Source organism: Haematobia irritans, chromosome 3 (assembly GCF_050003625.1).
Source record: "Haematobia irritans isolate KBUSLIRL chromosome 3, ASM5000362v1, whole genome shotgun sequence".
NCBI classification, from domain to species: domain Eukaryota; kingdom Metazoa; phylum Arthropoda; class Insecta; order Diptera; family Muscidae; genus Haematobia; species Haematobia irritans.
The window spans coordinates 123,226,351-123,248,092 of NC_134399.1; the positions used below are offsets into that span (position 1 = coordinate 123,226,351).

Below are 21,742 nucleotides of genomic sequence, written 5' to 3' on the forward strand. Positions count from 1 at the left end.
TGACTTGCTTGAAAGCATTTAAGACCATGAATCACTGTAGACCATGGAAATCTTAGTTGTTTACATATTAGACATAATCTGACTTATGTTTGAAAACTTCCGCATAATTTTAAAATTAATATTGTCTGGTTTCTGGCGTTTGTTAATTATTTTTTTTTTCTAAACTTGATTCAAACGGTTGGGGTTGTAGTTGAAGTATCGTCAGGCTTTATACATAATATAATACATAGAGAATTAGCCAACGTTATCAAAATATGTGGGTCATAAGGAGAATTAACTTAGAAAAAAAAAACAAGTATAAACGGCCGTAAGTTCGGCCAGGCCGAATCTTACTTCTACTAAAGACGGTAATTGTGCGGTAATTATAGAGCCAGAATTGAAATATCGGGGTCGCTTTATATGGGGACGATATACAATTATGAACACGAGTCTACCAAAAATGGCAGAAATGGTACAAATTTGGTAGATTGGTAGAATTCTTGATGTTTTTTGGCTCGAGTAGCAATCGTGATTTTTCTGTGATGGGGGATCGGTTTATTTGGAGATATATATAATATAGTTCAATACGGACCAATTTTGGCATGGTTGTTATCGGCCATACACTAGCGAAATGCACCAAATTTCAACCGTATCGGATTAATCTTGCTCCTACAAGAGGCTCCGGAGGTCAAATCTGGGGATCGGTTTATATGGGGGGCTATATATAATTATGGACCGTTGTGGACCAATTATTGCATGGTTGTTGGAGACCATATACTAACACCATGTACTAAGTTTGAACCGGATCGGATGAATTTTGCTCCTCCAAGAGGCTCCACAAGCCAAATCTGGGGATCGGTTTATATGGAAGCTATATATAATTATGGACCGATGTGGTCCAATTCTGACATGGTTGTTAGAGACCATATACTAACACCACATACTAAGTTTGAACCGGATCCAAATCTGGGGATCGGTTTATATGGGGGCTATATATTATTATGGACCGATTTAGACCAATTTCTGCATGGTTGTTAGAGCCCATATATCAACACCATGTACCAAATTTCAGCCTGATCGGATGAAATTTGCTTCTTTTTGAGGCTCCGCAAGTAAAATCTGGGGATCGGTTTATATGGGGGCTATATATAATTATATATCGATGAGGAGCAATTTTCGCATGGTTGTTAGAGACCATATACCAACACCATGTCAGTGTTGCCAGGTTAGGGGTTTCCCCCAAATTTAGGGGTTTTTTCACGTTTAGGGAATTTTAGGGGTAAAATTTATTTGGGGGGATTTTTGGGGGTTAAAAATTATTTCAGACCTTATAAAGTGGAGCAATTCTCAAGCAAATTCGGAACAATTCTAGCATGAGTTATGAGAAAAAAGATGCGGAAAGTCAACAAGAAGATCCTAAATACAAACAAGTATAGCATTATTTTCGTTAGCTTTTTTAAACTCTTCTGTTGAAAGGGCATTTTTAATATTTGACAAAATTAAAAACAATCGTATTTTAACTTAGCAGCTGAAAGTTTTTTAAGAGTAAGCCCGCTTTTTAAATTGATATACATATTGTATTATTACATCCATAGAAAAAATAATTTCCTCAGGGATGAAATTTTAAACAAACGAAAATCTGTTTTGTTTTAAAGTATTTTCTTAAATAGCAAATTTTATTTTTTATTTACTTCAAACGAAAACTTAGTTTTTCTAAAGTTTCGTTTCTCAGGAAAGAACTCTTCTTTCAGGATATATATTTGTGTTAAATTTAATTTTTAAAGTGTATCACTAAAGGATTTTTTTCACGTAATTTTGGGACCACTTTTTGTACTTTTATATTCTGAAATTTTTTTGGGGTTTTTGAAAAAAGCTTAGACCAATTTAGGGGTTTTTTTCTTAAGATTTGGGGGGAAGAATCAAAAATCACCTGGCAACACTGCACCATGTACCAAATTTCAGGCAGATCGGATGAAATATGCTTCTCTTAGAGGCTCCGCAAGCCGAATCTGGGGACCCGTTTATATGGGGGCTATACGTAAAAGTGAAGCGATATGGCTCATTTGTAATACCACCCGACCTACATCAATAACAACTACTTGTGCAAAGTTTCAAGTCGATAGCTTGTTTCGGAGGATAGCGTGATTTCAACAGACGGACGGACGGACATGCTTAGATCGACTCAGAATTTCACCACGACCCAGAATGTATATACCTTATGGGGTCTTAGAACAATAAAGGGGATACGGTCAAAATTTGGTCAAGGGAAAACGCATGTAAATCGGTGAAATCGTTTATTTAAAAAGTCAAATTAAATTTCTTTTTCAAGTTCAATTAGTATAAAATTCAGAAAAAATATTCAGTTAGGCTTTCGCTCTTCCAAATCCGAATTGCCGGGCCTCACGCTTGACACCTGCCATCAGATTTTGTACAGCCACCTTGTCCACCTTCTTCGCCGCAGAAAGCCAGTTTGCCTTGAACTGCTGCTCGTCCTTAGCAGTTTTTTGGTCTTCTTAAGGTTCCGCTTGACAATAGCCCAGTATTTCTCAATTGGGCGGAGCTCTGGCGTGTTGGGAGGGTTCTTGTCCTTGGGAACCACCTGCACGTTGTTGGCGGCGTACCACTCCATGGCCTTTTTACCGCACTGAAAAAAAAAGCATACCCGGTTCCAAAGATTTTGTCTTTACTTTAAAAAATTTGGTATTGATTCCGATCCAAAGAAGTGGAGAATACAAGTAAGCATACTTTTAAGACACAATTCTCTTTTAAAATCGGGTTTTGTGTACTTGCTTCTAGGAAGCAAATTTTAAATTTTCGCTTTTTCAGCTTTTTTTCTTCATATGCTATCAAAGTCCTTTAAAAACAAGTTAACGACGACTTTATTTTCCAAATTAAGACTCGACTTCTAGTAGAAATTATGCTGTGTTTCAAGTAAAAAACGTCTTTAAAATAAAGTGTTGAAAAACATGTCCTATATTTGAACGATTTTTTGCTTTGTAGTCAAGATGCAAAAAAGACAACAAATTTAAAGACAATTTCATTAAATTTAAAGATTTTTTCTAAATTATTAAAGTCAAGTTGACCTTAGCCCAAACATTTTTTCTTTCATGTTATGATATCCATTTTTAAATCAAATCACTTAATTATAAGGACAATACGACTTTATTGAAAAGTTTATCGACCTTTGGTCAAGGAAAAAACTTTATACTAGAGAAATGCGTCTTCTATGCTAAGCAAAACTTGCATTCGTATTTTAAAGACATGAAATCTTTGACCTCACGACAATATTTTTTTTCAGTGCGTAATGGCAAGATGCCAAATCCGGCCAAAACAGTACGGAACAACCGCGTTTCTTCAGGAAAGGCAGCAGACGTTTATTCAAACACTCTTTCACGTAAATTTCTTGGTTGACAGTCCCGGAAGCTATGAAAATGCTGCTTTTCAAGCCACAGGTACAGATGGCTTGCCAAACCAGATATTTCTTTGCGAACTTTGACAGTTTTATGTGCTTGAAAATATCTGCTACATTTCCCCTTCCTTTGGCCGTATAAAACTCCTGTCCCGGAAGCTGCTTGTAGTCGGCTTTGACGTAGGTTTCGGCGTCCATTACCACGCAGTCAAACTTCGTCAGCATCGTCGTGTACAGCCTCCGGGATCGCGCTTGGCCGTCGTTTTTTGTTTATCATCGCGATTTGGAGTCACTACCTTCTTGTAAGTCGATAGTCCGGCTCGTTTTTTGGCTCGATGCACGGTTGTAGACGATACACCCAGCTTATTTGCGGCATCTCGGAGAGAGAGGTTAGGGTTTCGCTTGAAACTACCGGCAACTCTCTTTGTCGTCTCAGCGGCTTCCGGTTTTCGATTTCCCCCCGATCCAGACCTCCTGGCTGTCGACAAACGTTCCCCAAACACTTTAATTACATTTGTAATGGTTGATTTGGCAACTTTTAGCGATTTTGCCAGCTTTGCGTGCGAGTAGCTCGGATTTTCGCGATGCGCGAGCAAAATTTTGATACGCTGCTCTTCTTGCTTGGACGGCATTTTGACAACTGAAGAGTGAATTCCCAAACCAAAATAGGAGCAACATTCTACACACACACACACACCTTCAAAATGAGGGGTGTTCAGGTTTTTTAAATGCAAAATTGAAAGAAATACGTCAAGTTTATACTGACCAAATTTTGACCGTATCACCCTTTAAACTACTTTTCTCCCGTTTTCCCCAAAATGGTAGTATCATTCGAAAGTTATTGGCACACCACATTGGGTGATGAATAGAGTTAGGGTACACTGAAAAAAATATTGTCGTGAGGCCAAAGATTTCATGTCCTTAAAATACAAATGCAAATTTTGCTTAGCATAGAATATAAAGTTTTTTTTCCTTGCCCAAAAGTCGATAAACTTTTCAATGAAGTCGTATTGTCCTTATAATTAAGTGATTTTACTTAAAAATGGGTATCATAATATGAAAGAAATATTTTTTGGGGTAAGGTCAACTTGACTTTAATAATTCAGAAAAACTCTTTAAAATTAATGAAATTGTCTTTAAATTTGTTGTCTTTTTGCAACTTGACAACAAAGCAAAAAATCGTTCAAAAAAAGGACATATTTTTCAACACTTTATTTTAAAGAGGGTTTTTACTTGAAACATAGCATAATTTCTACTGGAAGTCGAGTCTGAACTTGGAAAATAAAGTTGCCGTTAACTAGTTTTTAAAGGACTTTGATATCATATGAAGAAAAAAAAGCTGAAAAAAAAAACAAAAAAATAAAATTTGCTTCTTAGAAGCAAGTACAAAAAAACCAAATTTAAAAGAGAATTGTGTCTTCAAAGTATCCTTACTTGTATTCTCCGCTTCTTTGGCTCGGAATCAATACCAAAATTATTAAAGTAAAGACAAAATCTTTGGAACCGCGCATACTTTTTTTTCAGTGTAGAATTAACGTCGAATAGGGTTATGAATATCGCAATGCAATAAAATAAAAGAACCGGGAAAATCCTAAATAGGTAGTAGATAAATCAATGGCCTTTTAAGAATTCTGTCTGACATTACCTCTTCCACACGCGATAAAAACGAAATCACGTGTCGGCCTTGCTGAAATTTACAAGAACTTTAATGGAGATGAAAAAGTCAACAGACACAGGCTCAAATCCTCACGGGGTTGAAATTTTTAATTTAGTTTTTATTTTTGCTTTTTTAACTTTTTTATTGATTTTCTATTCATTTTGGCGACATTTAATTGTTTAAAAGTTTAAATTTTGATTTTAAACCGCCAAATAGCGTATTTTCTAAGACTGGTGTTTTGCACCATCGGAAGTGGAAAAAAATGATAAAGGATCCCTGAATGCCATAACAAGAAATGTTTGTGGAACAACGTCCAACTTTTTTGTTCTGGGATGGGTTTGTCCTAGGACGGAAGTACTATGTTTTCGAATCTTTTGCATTGATTTAGAAGTTGAGCTGGAATATAAATATTATTTGGAGCCTTTTTTGAATCCCCATTAACCAAATTCATTATAAATTTAAAAACAATTTTTTGGAGATGTACAGTAAAATTACCGAAACGATTTTATACCCCCAATGAACATAAAGACCCGCAAATGTTGCATCATAAATTTTACTAATTGTGTCGTTAGAAAATAATATTATCTTCGATGAATGTAAGCAATTACGTAGTAATAGTGGTAGCTGCCATGGAGGATGTTGACATTACAACCATATTTACAGATGCCAAAATGATGTTTCTACATGGGCAACATACCATATAGGTGAAGGAGGACGGGGGGACGTTGTCTGTACCCCCAGCTAGCAAATGTCATAGTCAACCAACCATTTAGCCAAAAGCAAACCATCGATGATGTCTATACAACAAATTTTAAATGCCAAAGTGAAAAGCAATTAAAATACTCATCTCTAGAAACATTTGTGCATCTTTGATGATGACAATACCCTTACCACTGACTCTTCCTGCTACCATATTCCATAGAGTGGAACAAAGCATTCGTATTTTCAATACTAAACTACTACTAAACTTGTTTGTATCCGCTACAATGGAAAATGTAATAAGTACCAAATGTTATTTCTTCAGATTTGTAAGACCATTTGGATACAACATCGTTTATATTTTCTATGAATATTTCATAGGAAGCTATTGGGTTTATACGGTTTTTTTTGAAAGTCGGGTTTTCTCGGTTCTAAAAAACCGGAGCAATTTTTAAAACCGATGGGCGATGTTTTAAAAATTAAATAACCGGCATAACCGATCCAACCGGATTTTTCCCAAAAGTAGCAAAAAAGTTTAATTTAATATAAATGAAGGAAAAAATGCTTCAATGTTTTAATGTAATAGTTAAATTCATTGGATGTAACAATTGCGGTAAAAATACCGTAAATAAACATTAAAATTTTGGATTGTTAAATTTTTTGATTCAATTTGCGCATTGTGAATATTTCTGAAATGTTATATTAAAGACGGTGAAGAGTCTCGACAACTAAAAATTTTCTTGTACATACTGCGTTTGGCTTTCGAAGAATAATTTTGTTGTTTTTCAAAATATTCACAAACAGAGCTCATTTTCTACAGAAAGGTACACCAAATTAAGTCGAATAATAGTAACGTAAGAAATATTATAGATTTTGTTGACAAAATATACACTCCTAATGGAACAAGCACGATTTGCTTATATTTCATTGAAATGTCTCTGGGATTTCTTTAGAAAACCAACGTGTTTTATTTAAAATCTTGGACGAATACAATGTTCGCAGAAAAAAATTGCACGAAATTTTTCCCAATTAAAGTCTTAATTGAGTTTTATAAAATATTCTATTAAAAATTTAAATGATTCAACAAATTTTTTAATTGAAACAAAAATCAATCACAAAAATTAATAGTATCAATTAAGTTTTTAATTGGATCAGTTAATTTTTTAATTGACTTTCATTTAAATTTTTATACCCTCCACCATAGGATGGGGGGTATATTAACTTTGTCATTCCGTTAGTAACACATCGAAATATTGCTCTCAGACCCCATAAAGTATATATATTCTGGGTCGTGGTGAAATTCTGAGTCGATCTGAGCATGTCCGTCCGTCCGTCCGTCTGCTGAAATCACGCTAACTTCCGAACGACACAAGCTATCGACTTGAAACTTGGCACAAGTAGTTGTTATTGATGTAGGTCGGATGGTATTGCAAATGGGTCATATCGGTCAACTTTTACGTATAGCCCCCATATAAACGGACCCCCAAATTTGGCTTGCGATTGCTCTAAGAGAAGCAAATTTCATCCGATCCGGCTGAAATTTGGTACATGGTGTTAGTATATGGTCTCTAACAACCATGCAAAAATTGGTCCATATCGGTTCATAATTATATATAGCCCCCATATAAACCGATCCCCCGATTTGGCTTGCGGAGCCTCTAAGAGAAGCAAATTTCATCCGATCCGACTGAAATTTGGTACATGGTGTTAGTATATGGTCTCTAACAACCATGCAAACATTGGTCCATATCGGTCCATAATTATATATAGCTCCCATATAAATCGATCCCCAGATTTGGCTTGCTGAGCCTCTAAGAGAAGCAAATTTCATCCGAACCGGCTGAAATTTGGTACATGGTGTTATATGGTCTCCATATCGGTTCATAATTATATATAGCCCTCATATAAACCGATCCCCCTATTTGGCTTGCGGAGCCTCTAGAAGAAGCAAATTTCATCCGAACCGGCTGAAATTTGGTACATGGTGTTGGTATATGGTCTCTAACAACTATGCAAAAATTGGTCCACATCGGTCAATAATTATATATAGCCCCCATATTAACTGATCCCCCGATTTGGCTTGCGGAGCTTCTAAGAGAAGCAAATTTCATCCGACCCGGCTGAAATTTGGTACATGATGTTAGTATGTGGTCTCTAATGACCATGCAAAAATTGGTCCACATCGATCCATATTTATATATAACCCCCATATAAACCGATCACCAGATTTGACCTCCGGAATCTCTTGGAAGACCAAAATTCTTCTGATTCTGTTGAAATTTGGTACATTGTGTTAATATATGGCCTCAAACACCAATGCAAAAATTGGTGGAAATCGGTCCATAAATTTATATAGCCCCCATATAAACCGATCCCCAGATTTGACCTCCGGAGCCCCTTGGAAGTGCAAAATTCATCCGATTCGGTTGAAATTTGGTACGTATATGGTCTCTAACAACCATGCAGAAAGTGGTCCATACTGGTCTTAATTATATATAACCCCAATTTAAACCGATCCCCAGATTTGACCGCCAAAGCTCACCCGCTCCGGTTGAAATTTGGTTCGAGGTGAAATTTGGTACATGATGTTAGTATATGGTCTCTAATGACCATGCAAAAATTGGTCCACATCGATCCATATTTATATATAACCCCCATATAAACCGATCACCGGATTTGATCTCCGAAGCCTCTTGGAAGACCAAAAATTCATCTGATTCAGTTGATATTTGGTACGTGGTGTTAATATATGGCCTAAACACCCATGCAAAAAATGGTCGAAATCGGTCAATAATTATATATAGGCCCCATATAAACCGATCCCCAGATTTGACCTCCGGAGCCCCTTGAAAGAGTAGAATTCATCCGATACGGTTGAAATTTGGTACGTGATGTTAGTATATGGTATCCCACAACCATGCAGGAATTGGTTCATATCAGTACATAATTATATATAGCCCCCATATAAACTGATCTCCAGATTTAACCTCCTGTGCCTTTTGGAGAAGCAAAGGTCATCCGATCTGGTTGAAATTTGGTACGTGGTGGTAGTATATGATATTTAACAACCATGCCAAAAGTGGTCCATATCAGTCCATAATCATATATAGCCCCCATATAAACCGATCCCGAGATTTGGTTTTGGAGCCACTTGGAGGAGCAAATTTCATCCGAGTTGAAATTTGGTACATTGTGCTAGTATATGGCCGTTAACAACCATGCCTAACTAGGTCCATATCGGTCTATAGTTATATATAGACCTCAGATAAATCGATCCCCAATCACACAAAAATTGGTCCATATCAAGTTCAAAATTGTATATAGCGCCCATATAAGCGACCCCCATATTTCAATTCTGGCTCTCTACGTACCGTGCGAAAGTCCATATGGATTCGTAATAATTTGTAGACTTACCTATACATACCTTTTTTGTCTAATATATACCACGTATGGACTAACTCACAATTTAGAAAACGATGTTAAGAAGTTTTAAGATACCACAACCCAAGTAGTTCGATTGTGGATGACAGTCTTTGGTAGAAGTTTCTACGCAATCCATGGTGGAGGGTACATAAGATTCGGCCTGGCCGAACTTACGGCCGTATATACTTGTTTTAATTGATAGTATCATTTCTGTGATTGAAGACATTTTAATTAAAAAATTAATTGAATCCATTAATTTCGTGATTGAGTCAGAAAAAAATGTTTGTATGTTGGAAGCGTTCAGAAACGAATTGGTAGTGCGGAGAAAATACATTCGGGATGTTTTTTTATTTCAGTTTACATTGAAAATAAAAAACCGAAAACCGGTTTTTATGATATAATAACACCGGTTATGGATAACACCGGTTCTACCGGTCCCCCGAAAATGGGATTTTATACAAAACCGACAATCGGTGCAAAACGAAAAACCAGTCCACCGGTTTTCACCGACCGGTTTTGATCACTCTACCTCCGACTATCCTTGAGTAATATTCTCCCTAATTATGTTCTTGGTTTTAGTACTTCATCATTGGAGGTAGTCAGATGAATAATTCGGTTTACATCACATCTACTATCTACCTTTTATTAGCATTTCCCACAGGCAATGAAAAACTTCTATGATATCCATGAGGCTGCACGTACTCATTTTTCTCTTGGAATCTATCTTCCTATAAGAAAGAATTCTCTTCGTAAAACCAACAAAGTGGTTAGCAAGGGTCCTGGGAATGAACCCATGACGCTTTGGCTGCCAGAAGGGCATATTGCGCCACGACGGCTCCCCATGTTCATAAGATACGTTAGTTTGCATTACAACCACTTGGATATTGGCATCTTCATATTCATATGCATGAACTCTAAACTTATGCATCTGATATTTACAAATGTTTTATGATGTTCAAATGGCGTTTTCCTCCTCCCTCTTGTCACTTGAATTGAATTCCATAAGAACAACTTCAATTCAATTGTTTCACATTCACATAATGAAAACTCAAATTCACAAAAAGCAAAATATCTAACATATGTGATCCAATTCCGTACGTTTTCCTGTTATCTACTATTTGTTTTTTTTTTATTTGTAGCTACCGAACCGCCTCGAACACAAAATCCTTTATTCAAGAGACGTTTCAGTTTGACCACCACATTGCCACCATTCACTGGCAGAACATTGCTACCCACGACAACTATCACAACAACAACAAGAATAAAGTCCACAAACATACGACCTGGAATTGGAATTATAACCACAGATGTACCATTGCAAACATCACCACCACCCCCATCAGAGGTGCCACCATCGACGACAGGACCTTATTTCGAAAGTTTAGACAACGAAGAGGACACCGATCAAGTGGCCAAGTCAAGCATTCACACAAGCCTTTTCAATCAAATTAATGGCCGATTGCACCTCGACGATGAAGATGAAATTGAGGCTGAGGGTGTGCTTGTTACCCGTTTGGCTAACAACCAAAAATCGTTGCTGCCAACAACGACCACCCGAGATCCCACATCAAAGTTTTTACATCGCCAACAGCAACAGAAATCCTACCAGCAGCATCATCAGCAACAACAAGCAAATTATAATTTGGAGGATGTCATAACCAGGCGTATGGATGGTAGTAGTTCTGCAGCTAAATCTGCTGCTGCAACTGCTGGTGGAGAATCGTTGAAATTGACTACAAAGTCATCATTGGGAACATCAACAACCCCACGTTCATCTCTAAAGAAACGTAAGCTACACAGACTCCATTTAAAACAATTATCCTACGGAAGTTTAATCGTTTCCATTTTGAATTTGATTTGATTTGGCTCTCCCTTTTCTCTCCTTTTCGCTATTCATTTTTCCTTTTACAGGTAAATTGGTTGTCAAACAGAAACCACCAGCAGCAACACCCACTTCCAATTTAAGGGATAACCAGAGAGCAGGCAGCAATCGTCGGCCACATAAATATCAGGAACCCTTAAATCGTCTAAACAGCTATGAAACTAAGAGTGTAACGAAGGCCTCACAAGCACCGGGTCGAACTTATCGTCCCAATATTGATTATGATTATTACGATGACGAGGAATCGAGAGTAGTGGGGAATCGTAAGGATCAACAGGTAAGATAATATTTGGAAGTGAGACGTAATTGGAAATGATTCCTTGCGACCTAGAAAATGGAATCTATGGTTCCACGATATAACTTTTTAGTATAGATTTTTTTTTTGTAAAATTTAGTCCCATGCGATAAAATTTTTGGTAATATATCAAAAAATAAAGTCCATGTGAAATTTTGTACCATGAGACAAAATTTTATATGGAATTGTCGCATGAGGAAATTTTTTTGTGAAATTTTGTCGCTTGTGAAAAAGTTTGTTTGCGAAATTTTGTGATGGTACTAGAAATGCGATTTTTTTAATAAGTTAAAAAATTTAACTAATTTCCCAGTCGTAGTAGTAGTGTATGAGGGACTGAATAATAGTTGTTATGCATAGTATATCAAAAACAATATTTCCCTCATGAACTAAGAATAACTAGGGTCGTTATCGGTTGTGTAGAGACTAGAAATGCGAGGGTCTTAAATAAGTTAAAATTTTTAAGTAGTTCCCCATTCAATTGTTTTTTATGCATAAAGGGGCGTTATCGGTTCTGTGGAACTAGAAATGGGACATTTTTAAATAAATTAAAATTTTGAGCTAGTTCCCCAGTCATAAGAGGTCGTGCATAATGAGTCGTTACCGGTTCTGTGGAATTGGACTTATTTAAATACATTAAACTTTTGAACTAGTTCCCCAATCAGTTACTAGTAGAGGACAAGGGAACGTTATCAGTTCGGTAAGACTAGAAATGCGATTTTTTAAATAATATACAATTTTGAACTAGTTCCCAAGTCAATTACTGGTAGTGTATAAGGGAGTCATTTGTGAATAATAAGAGTGGGGGTCATTTGTGAATAATAGATGTTCAGTATATGTAAGTATATCAAAAACAATAGTTCTCAATGAACTAAACTAAACCAAAAAAGTAAGCTCATGCGACAAATGTTCACCGAATATTTCACAAAAAAGTTTGTATTGCGCAACAAATGTTTGATGAGACTTTGTTTGATGAGGTTCGCAAATTTGTGCAGGTGCTACAATATCACCAAAGTCGTATCTCATGCGATAAAATTCACAAAAATTTTTGTCTCATGTGATAAAATTTCACCAACAATTTTATCTCTTGCAAAAAATTTCACTTATCTAATTTTATCATGATCAAGATTGAACCTAAAAATTTATTTCGTGGAATATTATAATTGTGCAAAAAATTTAGCTCATTTCGTCAAAAAAATGTTGGCTCATGCTACAAATGTTCGCCAAAAATTTATTTTCATATTACCAAAGTTTATCTCGTGAGATAAGTTTCCACCCAAAATGTTATCACATGCGACAAAATTTCACCAAAAAGTTGGTTCATGCGATAAAAATTCAGAATATGGGATAATATTTCACAATAAAAATTAGTCTATGCGATAAGATTTCACCATAAAATGTATCTCATGTGACAAATTTTCATGAAAAATTGTATCGCATTCGAAAATATTTCAACAAAAAATATCATTTTGTATCAAACGATAAAATTACACCAAATGTCCCGTCAACTTCACTTTGACCAAAAAATTTAGCTCGTCGTAGGTTTTTGTTAAGATTCGCATCCAACACATGTTCGTTAAAAAGAGTGATTCATACGCATGATATTTTTTTTTTTGGGAGCCACCGTGGTGCAATGGTTAGCATGCCCGCCTTGCATACACAAGGTCGTGGGTTCGATTCCCGCTACGACCGAACACCAAAAAGTTTTTCAGCGGTGGATTATCCCACCTCAGTAATGCTGGTGACATTTCTGAGGGTTTCAAAGCTTCTCTAAGTGGTTTCACTGGAATGTGGAACGCCGTTCGGACTCGGCTATAAAAAGGAGGTCCCTTGTCATTGAGCTTAACATGGAATCGGGCAGCACTCAGTGATAAGAGAGAAGTTCACCACTGTGGTATCACAATGGACTGAATTGTCTAAGTGAGCCTGATACATCGGGCTGCCACCTAACCTAACCTATGATACAAATTTTTAGTGAAATTTTGTCGCATGAGATAAAATTTTTGGTAAGAAAAATATTGTGTTATGCGACAATTTTTTTTATTTGACAAAGTTTCAGCAAAAATTGTATATCATGCGATCAAATTTAACCAAAAATTTGTATGATGACAAAATTTTTCCAAAAAATTTGTACCATGGGACAACATTTAACATATACATTTATATCATGCTATAAATTTTGTATTATGCCACTGTGGTATCACAATGGACTGAATTGTCTAAGTGAGCCTGATACATCGGGCTGCCACCTAACCTAACCTATGATACAAATTTTTAGTGAAATTTTGTCGCATGAGATAAAATTTTTGGTAAGAAAAATATTGTGTTATGCGACAATTTTTTTTTTATTTGACAAAGTTTCAGCAAAAATTGTATATCATGCGATCAAATTTAACCAAAAATTTGTATGATGACAAAATTTTTCCAAAAAATTTGTACCATGGGACAACATTTAACATATACATTTATATCATGCTATAAATTTTGTATTATGCCACAAATTTTTTGGCGAGCTTTGTTTTTGTTGAGATTGCATTCAACAAATTTTCTCAAAAAAGTGTATTTTAGATATATGTTTTCAAATTTTATCTCATATGACATGGCAACTAAGGTTTTCTTTTGTATCAATTCAAATGCAAACTTCTGTACATTTAAAAAGAACATTTTTTATTATTATTATTTATTATTATTATTATTTTGAACAAATTCTGAGAATTCTTCTGCAATCTCTCCTTAGGCTTATTTGCAGAGTTCGGATTTTAGGAAAACATCATCTAGGAGCATTTCTCTTTCTACAATTCTCTTAGGAGCTTTATCGCATGACTCGTCTGTGAAAAGAGCTTTCTAATGAAACTCGGTCGTGTTGACTTAACAATAAATTAGCTCTGCTATACTATTGCTAAAAAGATTTACAGGAAAATTGTATATGATGATAGACGTACTTAAATTATAAAATCTAGTCTTGTTGTGCAAAAATTAAATAATATAAATAAACATTTTAAATACCTTAATTTTATTTTTTATTCATGACTACGTACTTAAAATCATGCAATCATTTTAAATGTCTAGAGGCCTCATGGAAAAAATAAAATTTATTTCAATTTGATTTACATGAATGCAATGCAAATTTAATTTATAATATTTTCCTATACCTTCCCAACATGGAGCATTCAACCCTTTTCTGCATACATATATTTTTATACAGTTTTTCTATCAATATCTTAATTCCTCTCGTATTTACAGCTCAAAGTGATTTTGCACGGTGGGGGTTTAATTGAATGTCTGGATCAGGGCAACTTCCCGCATCCACTGTCGTGTCGCAAATTTATATCCTGTGCCAAATTCGAAACTGGCGGTGTAGTAGGCTGGGAATACACCTGCCCTAAGGGTCTTAGTTATGATCCAGTGGGTGGCATGTGCAATTGGGCAGCAGGTTTGGGCTGCAATGAATAAGGTAAAGGTAACAACAAATCCAGGGACCAGCAGTGAATAAAACCATTCAAGCATTACCAACAGCACCAGCAGCATCAGCAGAAGCAACAGGAAGAATGTAATAGATGTAAAAAAAAAAACTAACTATGACAGACCACATGAAAGAAGAAATATCCTTTACTGCCCACACCCATATATGGGAAGCTTGAAGTAAATAAACATTTTCCTGATATGAAGACCACTGACGGATTCCCAGACCTTTGTCCTTTCTAACGCTGCAATTTCCATATCCATCATCATCTCTATGGAATTGTTCATTTTTTTCGGGACAATTGCAATAAAAACAAACATGATGTTGAACAACAACCACAAAAACTAAACTCTTTCTATAGCAGATAAAACAAAAATTAAAATAGAAATAGAAATCAGAACGTTACTTGCATTTCGTAACAAAATTTTGAATAGAATTTAATCTAAGGAAATGGAAAACAAACGAAAAAAAACTAAATAAAAACAAAATGACTGAATTCATGTTAGTAAACCATTTTTTTGTATCAAATTTCTTATCATCCTCAAATCTGCTTCCATTTCATTGATTTGTTTTTAAAGAAAGTAGCCACAATATTTACAGAAAAAAGAAACAAAAAAATATTGTAAATGTTTTTCTCTGTTTATCTAGCCCCTCCTCATTTTATGTGATTTCATCATATATATTTAAATTATCTTTACTTAATTGATTTGATTTTCTTCATTTTATTTTCTGTTTATTTGATTTTACAAAATATTGTTTTAAGTGATTTTTATTATATAAGAGTTATATGTTAATTTCTTTGTGTAAGTTTAAGTTATTCTTGCTATTATAATTCCATTTAAATAGAAATTTTCACTTCGTACCCATTATCCATTCTTTAAATTCCCATAATTATTTCTTTGAGTGTATATTTTTCCATAATTCAAAGCCATCCATATTTCATATACTTAATGAAAACATCAATTGAATATTTAATATAAATCTTAATAAAAGTGAAATACTCATATATAAATTAAATGACAATTTGCGTTTTATTTAATTATAACTACAGAACAGACAAAAGTCGGGTTGACTTATTATAGACTTCAAAATTTTATTTCTATAGAAATTATTGTCAAAATTTTATTTATTTCTATAGAAAATTCATTTCGATAGGAAATTTTGTCAAAATTTCATTCTTATAGGAAATTTTGTCAAAATTTAATTTCTATAGAAAATGTTGTCTAAATTTTATTTCTATAGAAAATTTTGGCAAAATTTTATTTCACAGAAGATTTTATCAAAATTTCATTTCTATAGGAAATTTTGACAACATTTTATTTTTGTAGAAAGTTTTGTTAAAATTTCATTTCTATAGAAAATTTTGACAATATTTCAATTCTATAGAAAATTTTGTCAAAATTTCATTTCTATAGGAAATTTTGTCAAAATTTCTTTTCTATAGGATATTTTGTCAAAATTTCATTTCTGTAGAAAATGTCAAATTTTTATTTCTATACAAAGTTTTGGCAAAATTTTATTTCTACAGAAAATTTTGTCATTTCTTTTCTTTTCTATAGGATATTTTGTCAAAATTTCATTTCTGTAGAAAATGTCAAATTTTTATTTCTATACAAAGTTTTGGCAAAATTGTATTTCTTCAGAAAATTTTGTCAAAATTTCATTTCTATAGGAAATTTTGTCAAAATTTCATTTCTATAGGAAATTTTGTCAAAATTATATTTCTATAGGACATTTTGTCAAAATTTAATTTCTATAGGAAATTTTGTCAAAAGTTTATTTCTATAAAAAATTTTGTTAAAATTTTATTTATATAGGAAATTTTGTCAAAATTTCATTTCTATAGGAAATTTTGTCAAAATTTTATTTCTATAAAAAATTTTGTCAAAATTTTATTTGTATAAAAAATTTTGTCAAAATTTTATTTCTATAGGAAATTTTGTCAAAATTTTATTATATCCTGCGCCACACTGTGGAACAGGGTATTATAGGTTAGGTTAGGTTATGTGGCAGCCCGATGTATCAAGCTCACTTAAACTATTCAGTCCATTGTGATACCACAGTGGTGAACTTCTCTCTTATCACTGAGTGCTGCCCGATTCCATGTTAAGCTCAATGACAAGGGACCTCCTTTTTATAGCCGAGTCCGAACGGCGTTCCACATTCCAGTGAAACCACTTAGAGAAGCTTTGAAACCCTCAGAAATGTCACCAGCATTACTGAGGTGGGATAATCCACCGCTGAAAAACTTTTTGGTGTTCGGTCGTAGCGGGAATCGAACCCACGACCTTGTGTATGCAAGGCGGGCATGCTAACCATTGCACCACGGTGGCTCCCCAGGGTATTATAAGTTAGTGCATATGTTTGTAACACCCAGAAGGAGACGAGATAGACACATGGTGTCTTTGGCAATAATGCTCAGGGTGGGTACCTGAGTCGATATAACCATGTCCGTCTGTCCGTCCGTCCGTCTGTCTGTGAACACATTTTTGTGATCAAAGTCTAGGTCGCAATTTAAGTCCAATCGCCTTCAAATTTGGCACATGTTCCTAATTTGGGTCAGAATAGAACCCTATTGATTTTGGAAGAAATCGGTTCAGATTTAGATATAGCTCCCATATATATCTTTCGCCCGATATGCACTAATATGGACCCAGCAGCCAGATTTTTATACCGATTTGCTTGAAATTTTGTACAAATATAACACTTAGTCGTGTAGTCAAGTGTGCAAAATTTGATTGAAATCGATTCAGATTTAGATATAACTCCCATATATATCTTTCGCCCGATATGCACTTATATGGACCCAGAAGCCAGAGTTTTATCCCGATTAGCTTGAAATTTTGCACAAGGAGTACAATTGGTAGTATAGTCATGTGGCCAAATTTGATTGAAATCGGTTCAGATTTAGATATACCTTCCATATATATTTTTCGCCCGATATGGACTTATATGGCCCCAGAAGCCAGAGTTTTGGCCAAATTTGGTTGAAGTTTTGCACTAGGAGTACAATTAGTAATATAGTCATGTGTGCTAAATTTGATTGAAATCGGTTCAAATTTAGATATAGCTCCCATATATATGTTTTTCTGATTTCGACAAAAATGGTCAAAATACCAACATTTTCCTCGTAAAATCGCCACTGCTTAGTCGAAAAGTTGTAAAAGTGACTCATTTTACTAAACTTCTAATACATATATATCGAGCGATAAATCATAAATAAACTTTTGCGAAGTTTCCTTAAAATTGCTTCAGATTTAAATGTTTCACATATTTATACCCTTCACCACTACTGTGGTACAGGGTATAATAAGTTTGTGCATTTGTATGTAACGCCAAGAAGGAAAAGTCTGAGACCCATCGTTTAGTATACCGATCGTCTTAGAATTAAATTCTGAGTCGATTTAGCGATGTCCGTCTGTCTGTCTGTCTGTCTGTCTGTCTGTCTGTCTGTCTGTCCGTCTGTCTGTCTGTCTGTCTGTCCGTCTGTCTGTCTGTCTGTTGATGTATTTTTGTGTGCAAAGTACAGCTCGCAGTTTTAGTCCGATTGTCCTAAAATTTGGTACAGGGTCCTGTTTCGGCTCAAAGACGATCCCTATTGATTTTGGAAAAAATCGGTTCAGATTTAGATATAGTTGCCATATATATTTTTCACCGATCTGGTCATAATTGGCGTGTATATCAACCGATCTTCCTCAAATTCCGTACATCCGAATATTTTATGAGTCTCGAAAAACTTGCAAAATATCAGCCAAATCGGTTCAGATTTAGATATAGCTCCCATATATAGCTTTCACCCGATTTACACTCATTTGCCCACAGAGGCCAATTTTTTGCTCCGATTTAGTTGACATTTTGCACAGGGAGTAGAATTACCATTGTAGCTATGCGTGTCAAATTTGGTTGAAATCGGTTCAGATTTAGATATAGCTCCCATATATAGCTTTCGCCCGATTTACACTCATATGACCACAGAGGCCAATTTTTAACTCCAATTTAGTTGAAATTTTGCACAGGGAGTAGAATTAGCATTGTAGCTATGCGTGCCAAATTTGGTTGAAATCGGTTCAGATTTAGATATAGCTCCCATATATAGCTTTCGCCCGATTTACACTCATATGACCACAGAGGCCAATTTTTTGCTCCGATTTAGTTGAAATTTTGCACAGGGAGTAGAATTAGCATTGTAGCTATACGTGCCAAATTTGGTTGAAATCGGTTCAGATTTAGATATAGCTCCCATATATAGCTTTTGCCCGATTTACACTCATATGACCATAGAGGCCAATTTTTAACTCCGATTTAGTTGAAATTTTGCACAAGGGGTTGAATTAGCATTGTTGCTATGCGTGCCAAATTTGGTTGAAATCGGTTCAGATTTAGATATAGCTCCCATATATATGTTTTTCTTATTTCGACAAAAATGGTCAAAATACCAACATTTTCCATGTAAAATCGCCACTGTTTAGTCGAAAAGTTGTAAAAATTACTCTATTTTTCCTTAACTTCTAATGCATATATATCGAGCGATAAATCATAAATAAACTTTTGCGAAGTTTTCTTAAAATTGCTCCAGATTTAAATGTTTCTCATATTTTTATACCCTTCACCACTACTGTGGTACAGGGTATAATAAGTTTGTGCATTTGTATGTAACGCCAAGAAGGAAAAGTCTGAGACCCATCGTTTAGTATACCGATCGTCTTAGAATTAAATTCTGAGTCGATTTAGCGATGTCCGTCTGTCTGTCTGTCTGTCTGTCTGTCCGTCTGTCTGTCTGTCTGTCTGTCTGTCCGTCTGTCTGTCTGTCTGTTGATGTATTTTTGTGTGCAAAGTACAGCTCGCAGTTTTAGTCCGATTGTCCTAAAATTTGGTACAGGGTCCTGTTTCGGCTCAAAGACGATCCCTATTGATTTTGGAAAAAATCGGTTCAGATTTAGATATAGTTGCCATATATATTTTTCACCGATCTGGTCATAATTGGCGTGTATATCAACCGATCTTCCTCAAATTCCGTACATCCGAATATTTTATGAGTCTCGAAAAACTTGCAAAATATCAGCCAAATCGGTTCAGATTTAGATATAGCTCCCATATATAGCTTTCACCCGATTTACACTCATTTGCCCACAGAGGCCAATTTTTTGCTCCGATTTAGTTGACATTTTGCACAGGGAGTAGAATTACCATTGTAGCTATGCGTGTCAAATTTGGTTGAAATCGGTTCAGATTTAGATATAGCTCCCATATATAGCTTTCGCCCGATTTACACTCATATGACCACAGAGGCCAATTTTTAACTCCGATTTAGTTGAAATTTTGCACAGGGAGTAGAATTAGCATTGTAGCTATGCGTGCCAAATTTGGTTGAAATCGGTTCAGATTTAGATATAGCTCCCATATATAGCTTTCGCCCGATTTACACTCATATGACCACAGAGGCCAATTTTTTGCTCCGATTTAGTTGAAATTTTGCACAGGGAGTAGAATTAGCATTGTAGCTATACGTGCCAAATTTGGTTGAAATCGGTTCAGATTTAGATATAGCTCCCATATATAGCTTTTGCCCGATTTACACTCATATGACCATAGAGGCCAATTTTTAACTCCGATTTAGTTGAAATTTTGCACAAGGGGTTGAATTAGCATTGTTGCTATGCGTGCCAAATTTGGTTGAAATCGGTTCAGATTTAGATATAGCTCCCATATATATGTTTTTCTTATTTCGACAAAAATGGTCAAAATACCAACATTTTCCATGTAAAATCGCCACTGTTTAGTCGAAAAGTTGTAAAAATTACTCTATTTTTCCTTAACTTCTAATGCATATATATCGAGCGATAAATCATAAATAAACTTTTGCGAAGTTTTCTTAAAATTGCTCCAGATTTAAATGTTTCTCATATTTTTTTTTACTAACATTGTGTTCCACCCTAGTGCATTAGCCGACTTAAATTTTGAGTCTATAGATTTTGTGGAAGTCTATCAAATTCTGTCCAGATCGAGTGATATTTAAATGTATGTATTTGGGACAAACCTTTATATATAGCCCCAACACATTTGACGGATGTGATATGGTATCGAAAATTTAGATCTACAAAGTGGTGCAGGGTATAATATAGTCGGCCCCGCCCGACTTTAGACTTTCCTTACTGGTTTTTTACTAACATTGTGTTCCACCCTAGTGCATTAGCCGACTTAAATTTTGAGTCTATAGATTTTGTGGAAGTCTATCAAATTCTGTCCAGATCGAGTGATATTTAAATGTATGTATTTGGGACAAACCTTTATATATAGCCCCAACACATTCGACGGATATGATATGGTATCGAAAATTTAGATCTACAAAGTGGTGCAGGGTATAATATAGTCGGCCCCGCCCGACTTTAGACTTTCCTTACTGGTTTTTTACTAATATTGTGTTCCACCCTAGTGCATTAGCCGGCTTAAATTTTTAGTCTATAGATTTTGTAGAAGTCTATCAAATTCTGTCCAGATCGAGTGATATTTAAATGTATGTATTTGGGACAAACCTTTATATATAGCACCCAACACATTTGACGGATGTGATATGGTATCGAAAATTTAGATCTACAAAGTGGTGCAGGGTATAATATAGTCGGCCCCACCCGACTTTAGACTTTCCTTACTTGTTTCTATAGAAAATGTTGTCAAAATTTTATTTCTATAGGAAATTTAGTCAAAATTTTATTTCTATAGGAAATTTTGCCAAAATTTTATTTCTATAGGAAATTTTTCAAAATTTAATTTTTATAAGAAATTTTGTTAAAATTTCATTTCTATAGAAAATTTTGTCAAAATTTCATTTGTATAGAAAATTTTGTCAAAATTTCATTTTTATAGAAAATTTTGTCAAAATTTCATTTTTATAGGAAATTTTGTCAAAATTTAATTTCTATAGAAAACTTTGTCAAAAT

At 34.8% G+C, this 21,742-nt stretch overlaps 1 protein-coding gene across 1 annotated transcript in view; it reads left to right on the forward strand.

Moving 5' to 3' along the window:
* The window catches only part of LOC142231166 (uncharacterized), a 329,286-nt gene extending 313,465 nt beyond the window's left edge, over positions 1-15,821 (forward strand). Inside the window, exons 19-21 of the mRNA XM_075301784.1 lie at positions 10,307-10,954; positions 11,079-11,326; positions 14,585-15,821. Coding sequence (XP_075157899.1) covers positions 10,307-10,954; positions 11,079-11,326; positions 14,585-14,794 — 1,106 coding nt within the window. The 3' untranslated portion in view covers positions 14,795-15,821. The remainder of the gene's footprint in view (positions 1-10,306; positions 10,955-11,078; positions 11,327-14,584) is intronic.
* The last annotated feature ends 5,921 nt before the right edge of the window (positions 15,822-21,742 follow it).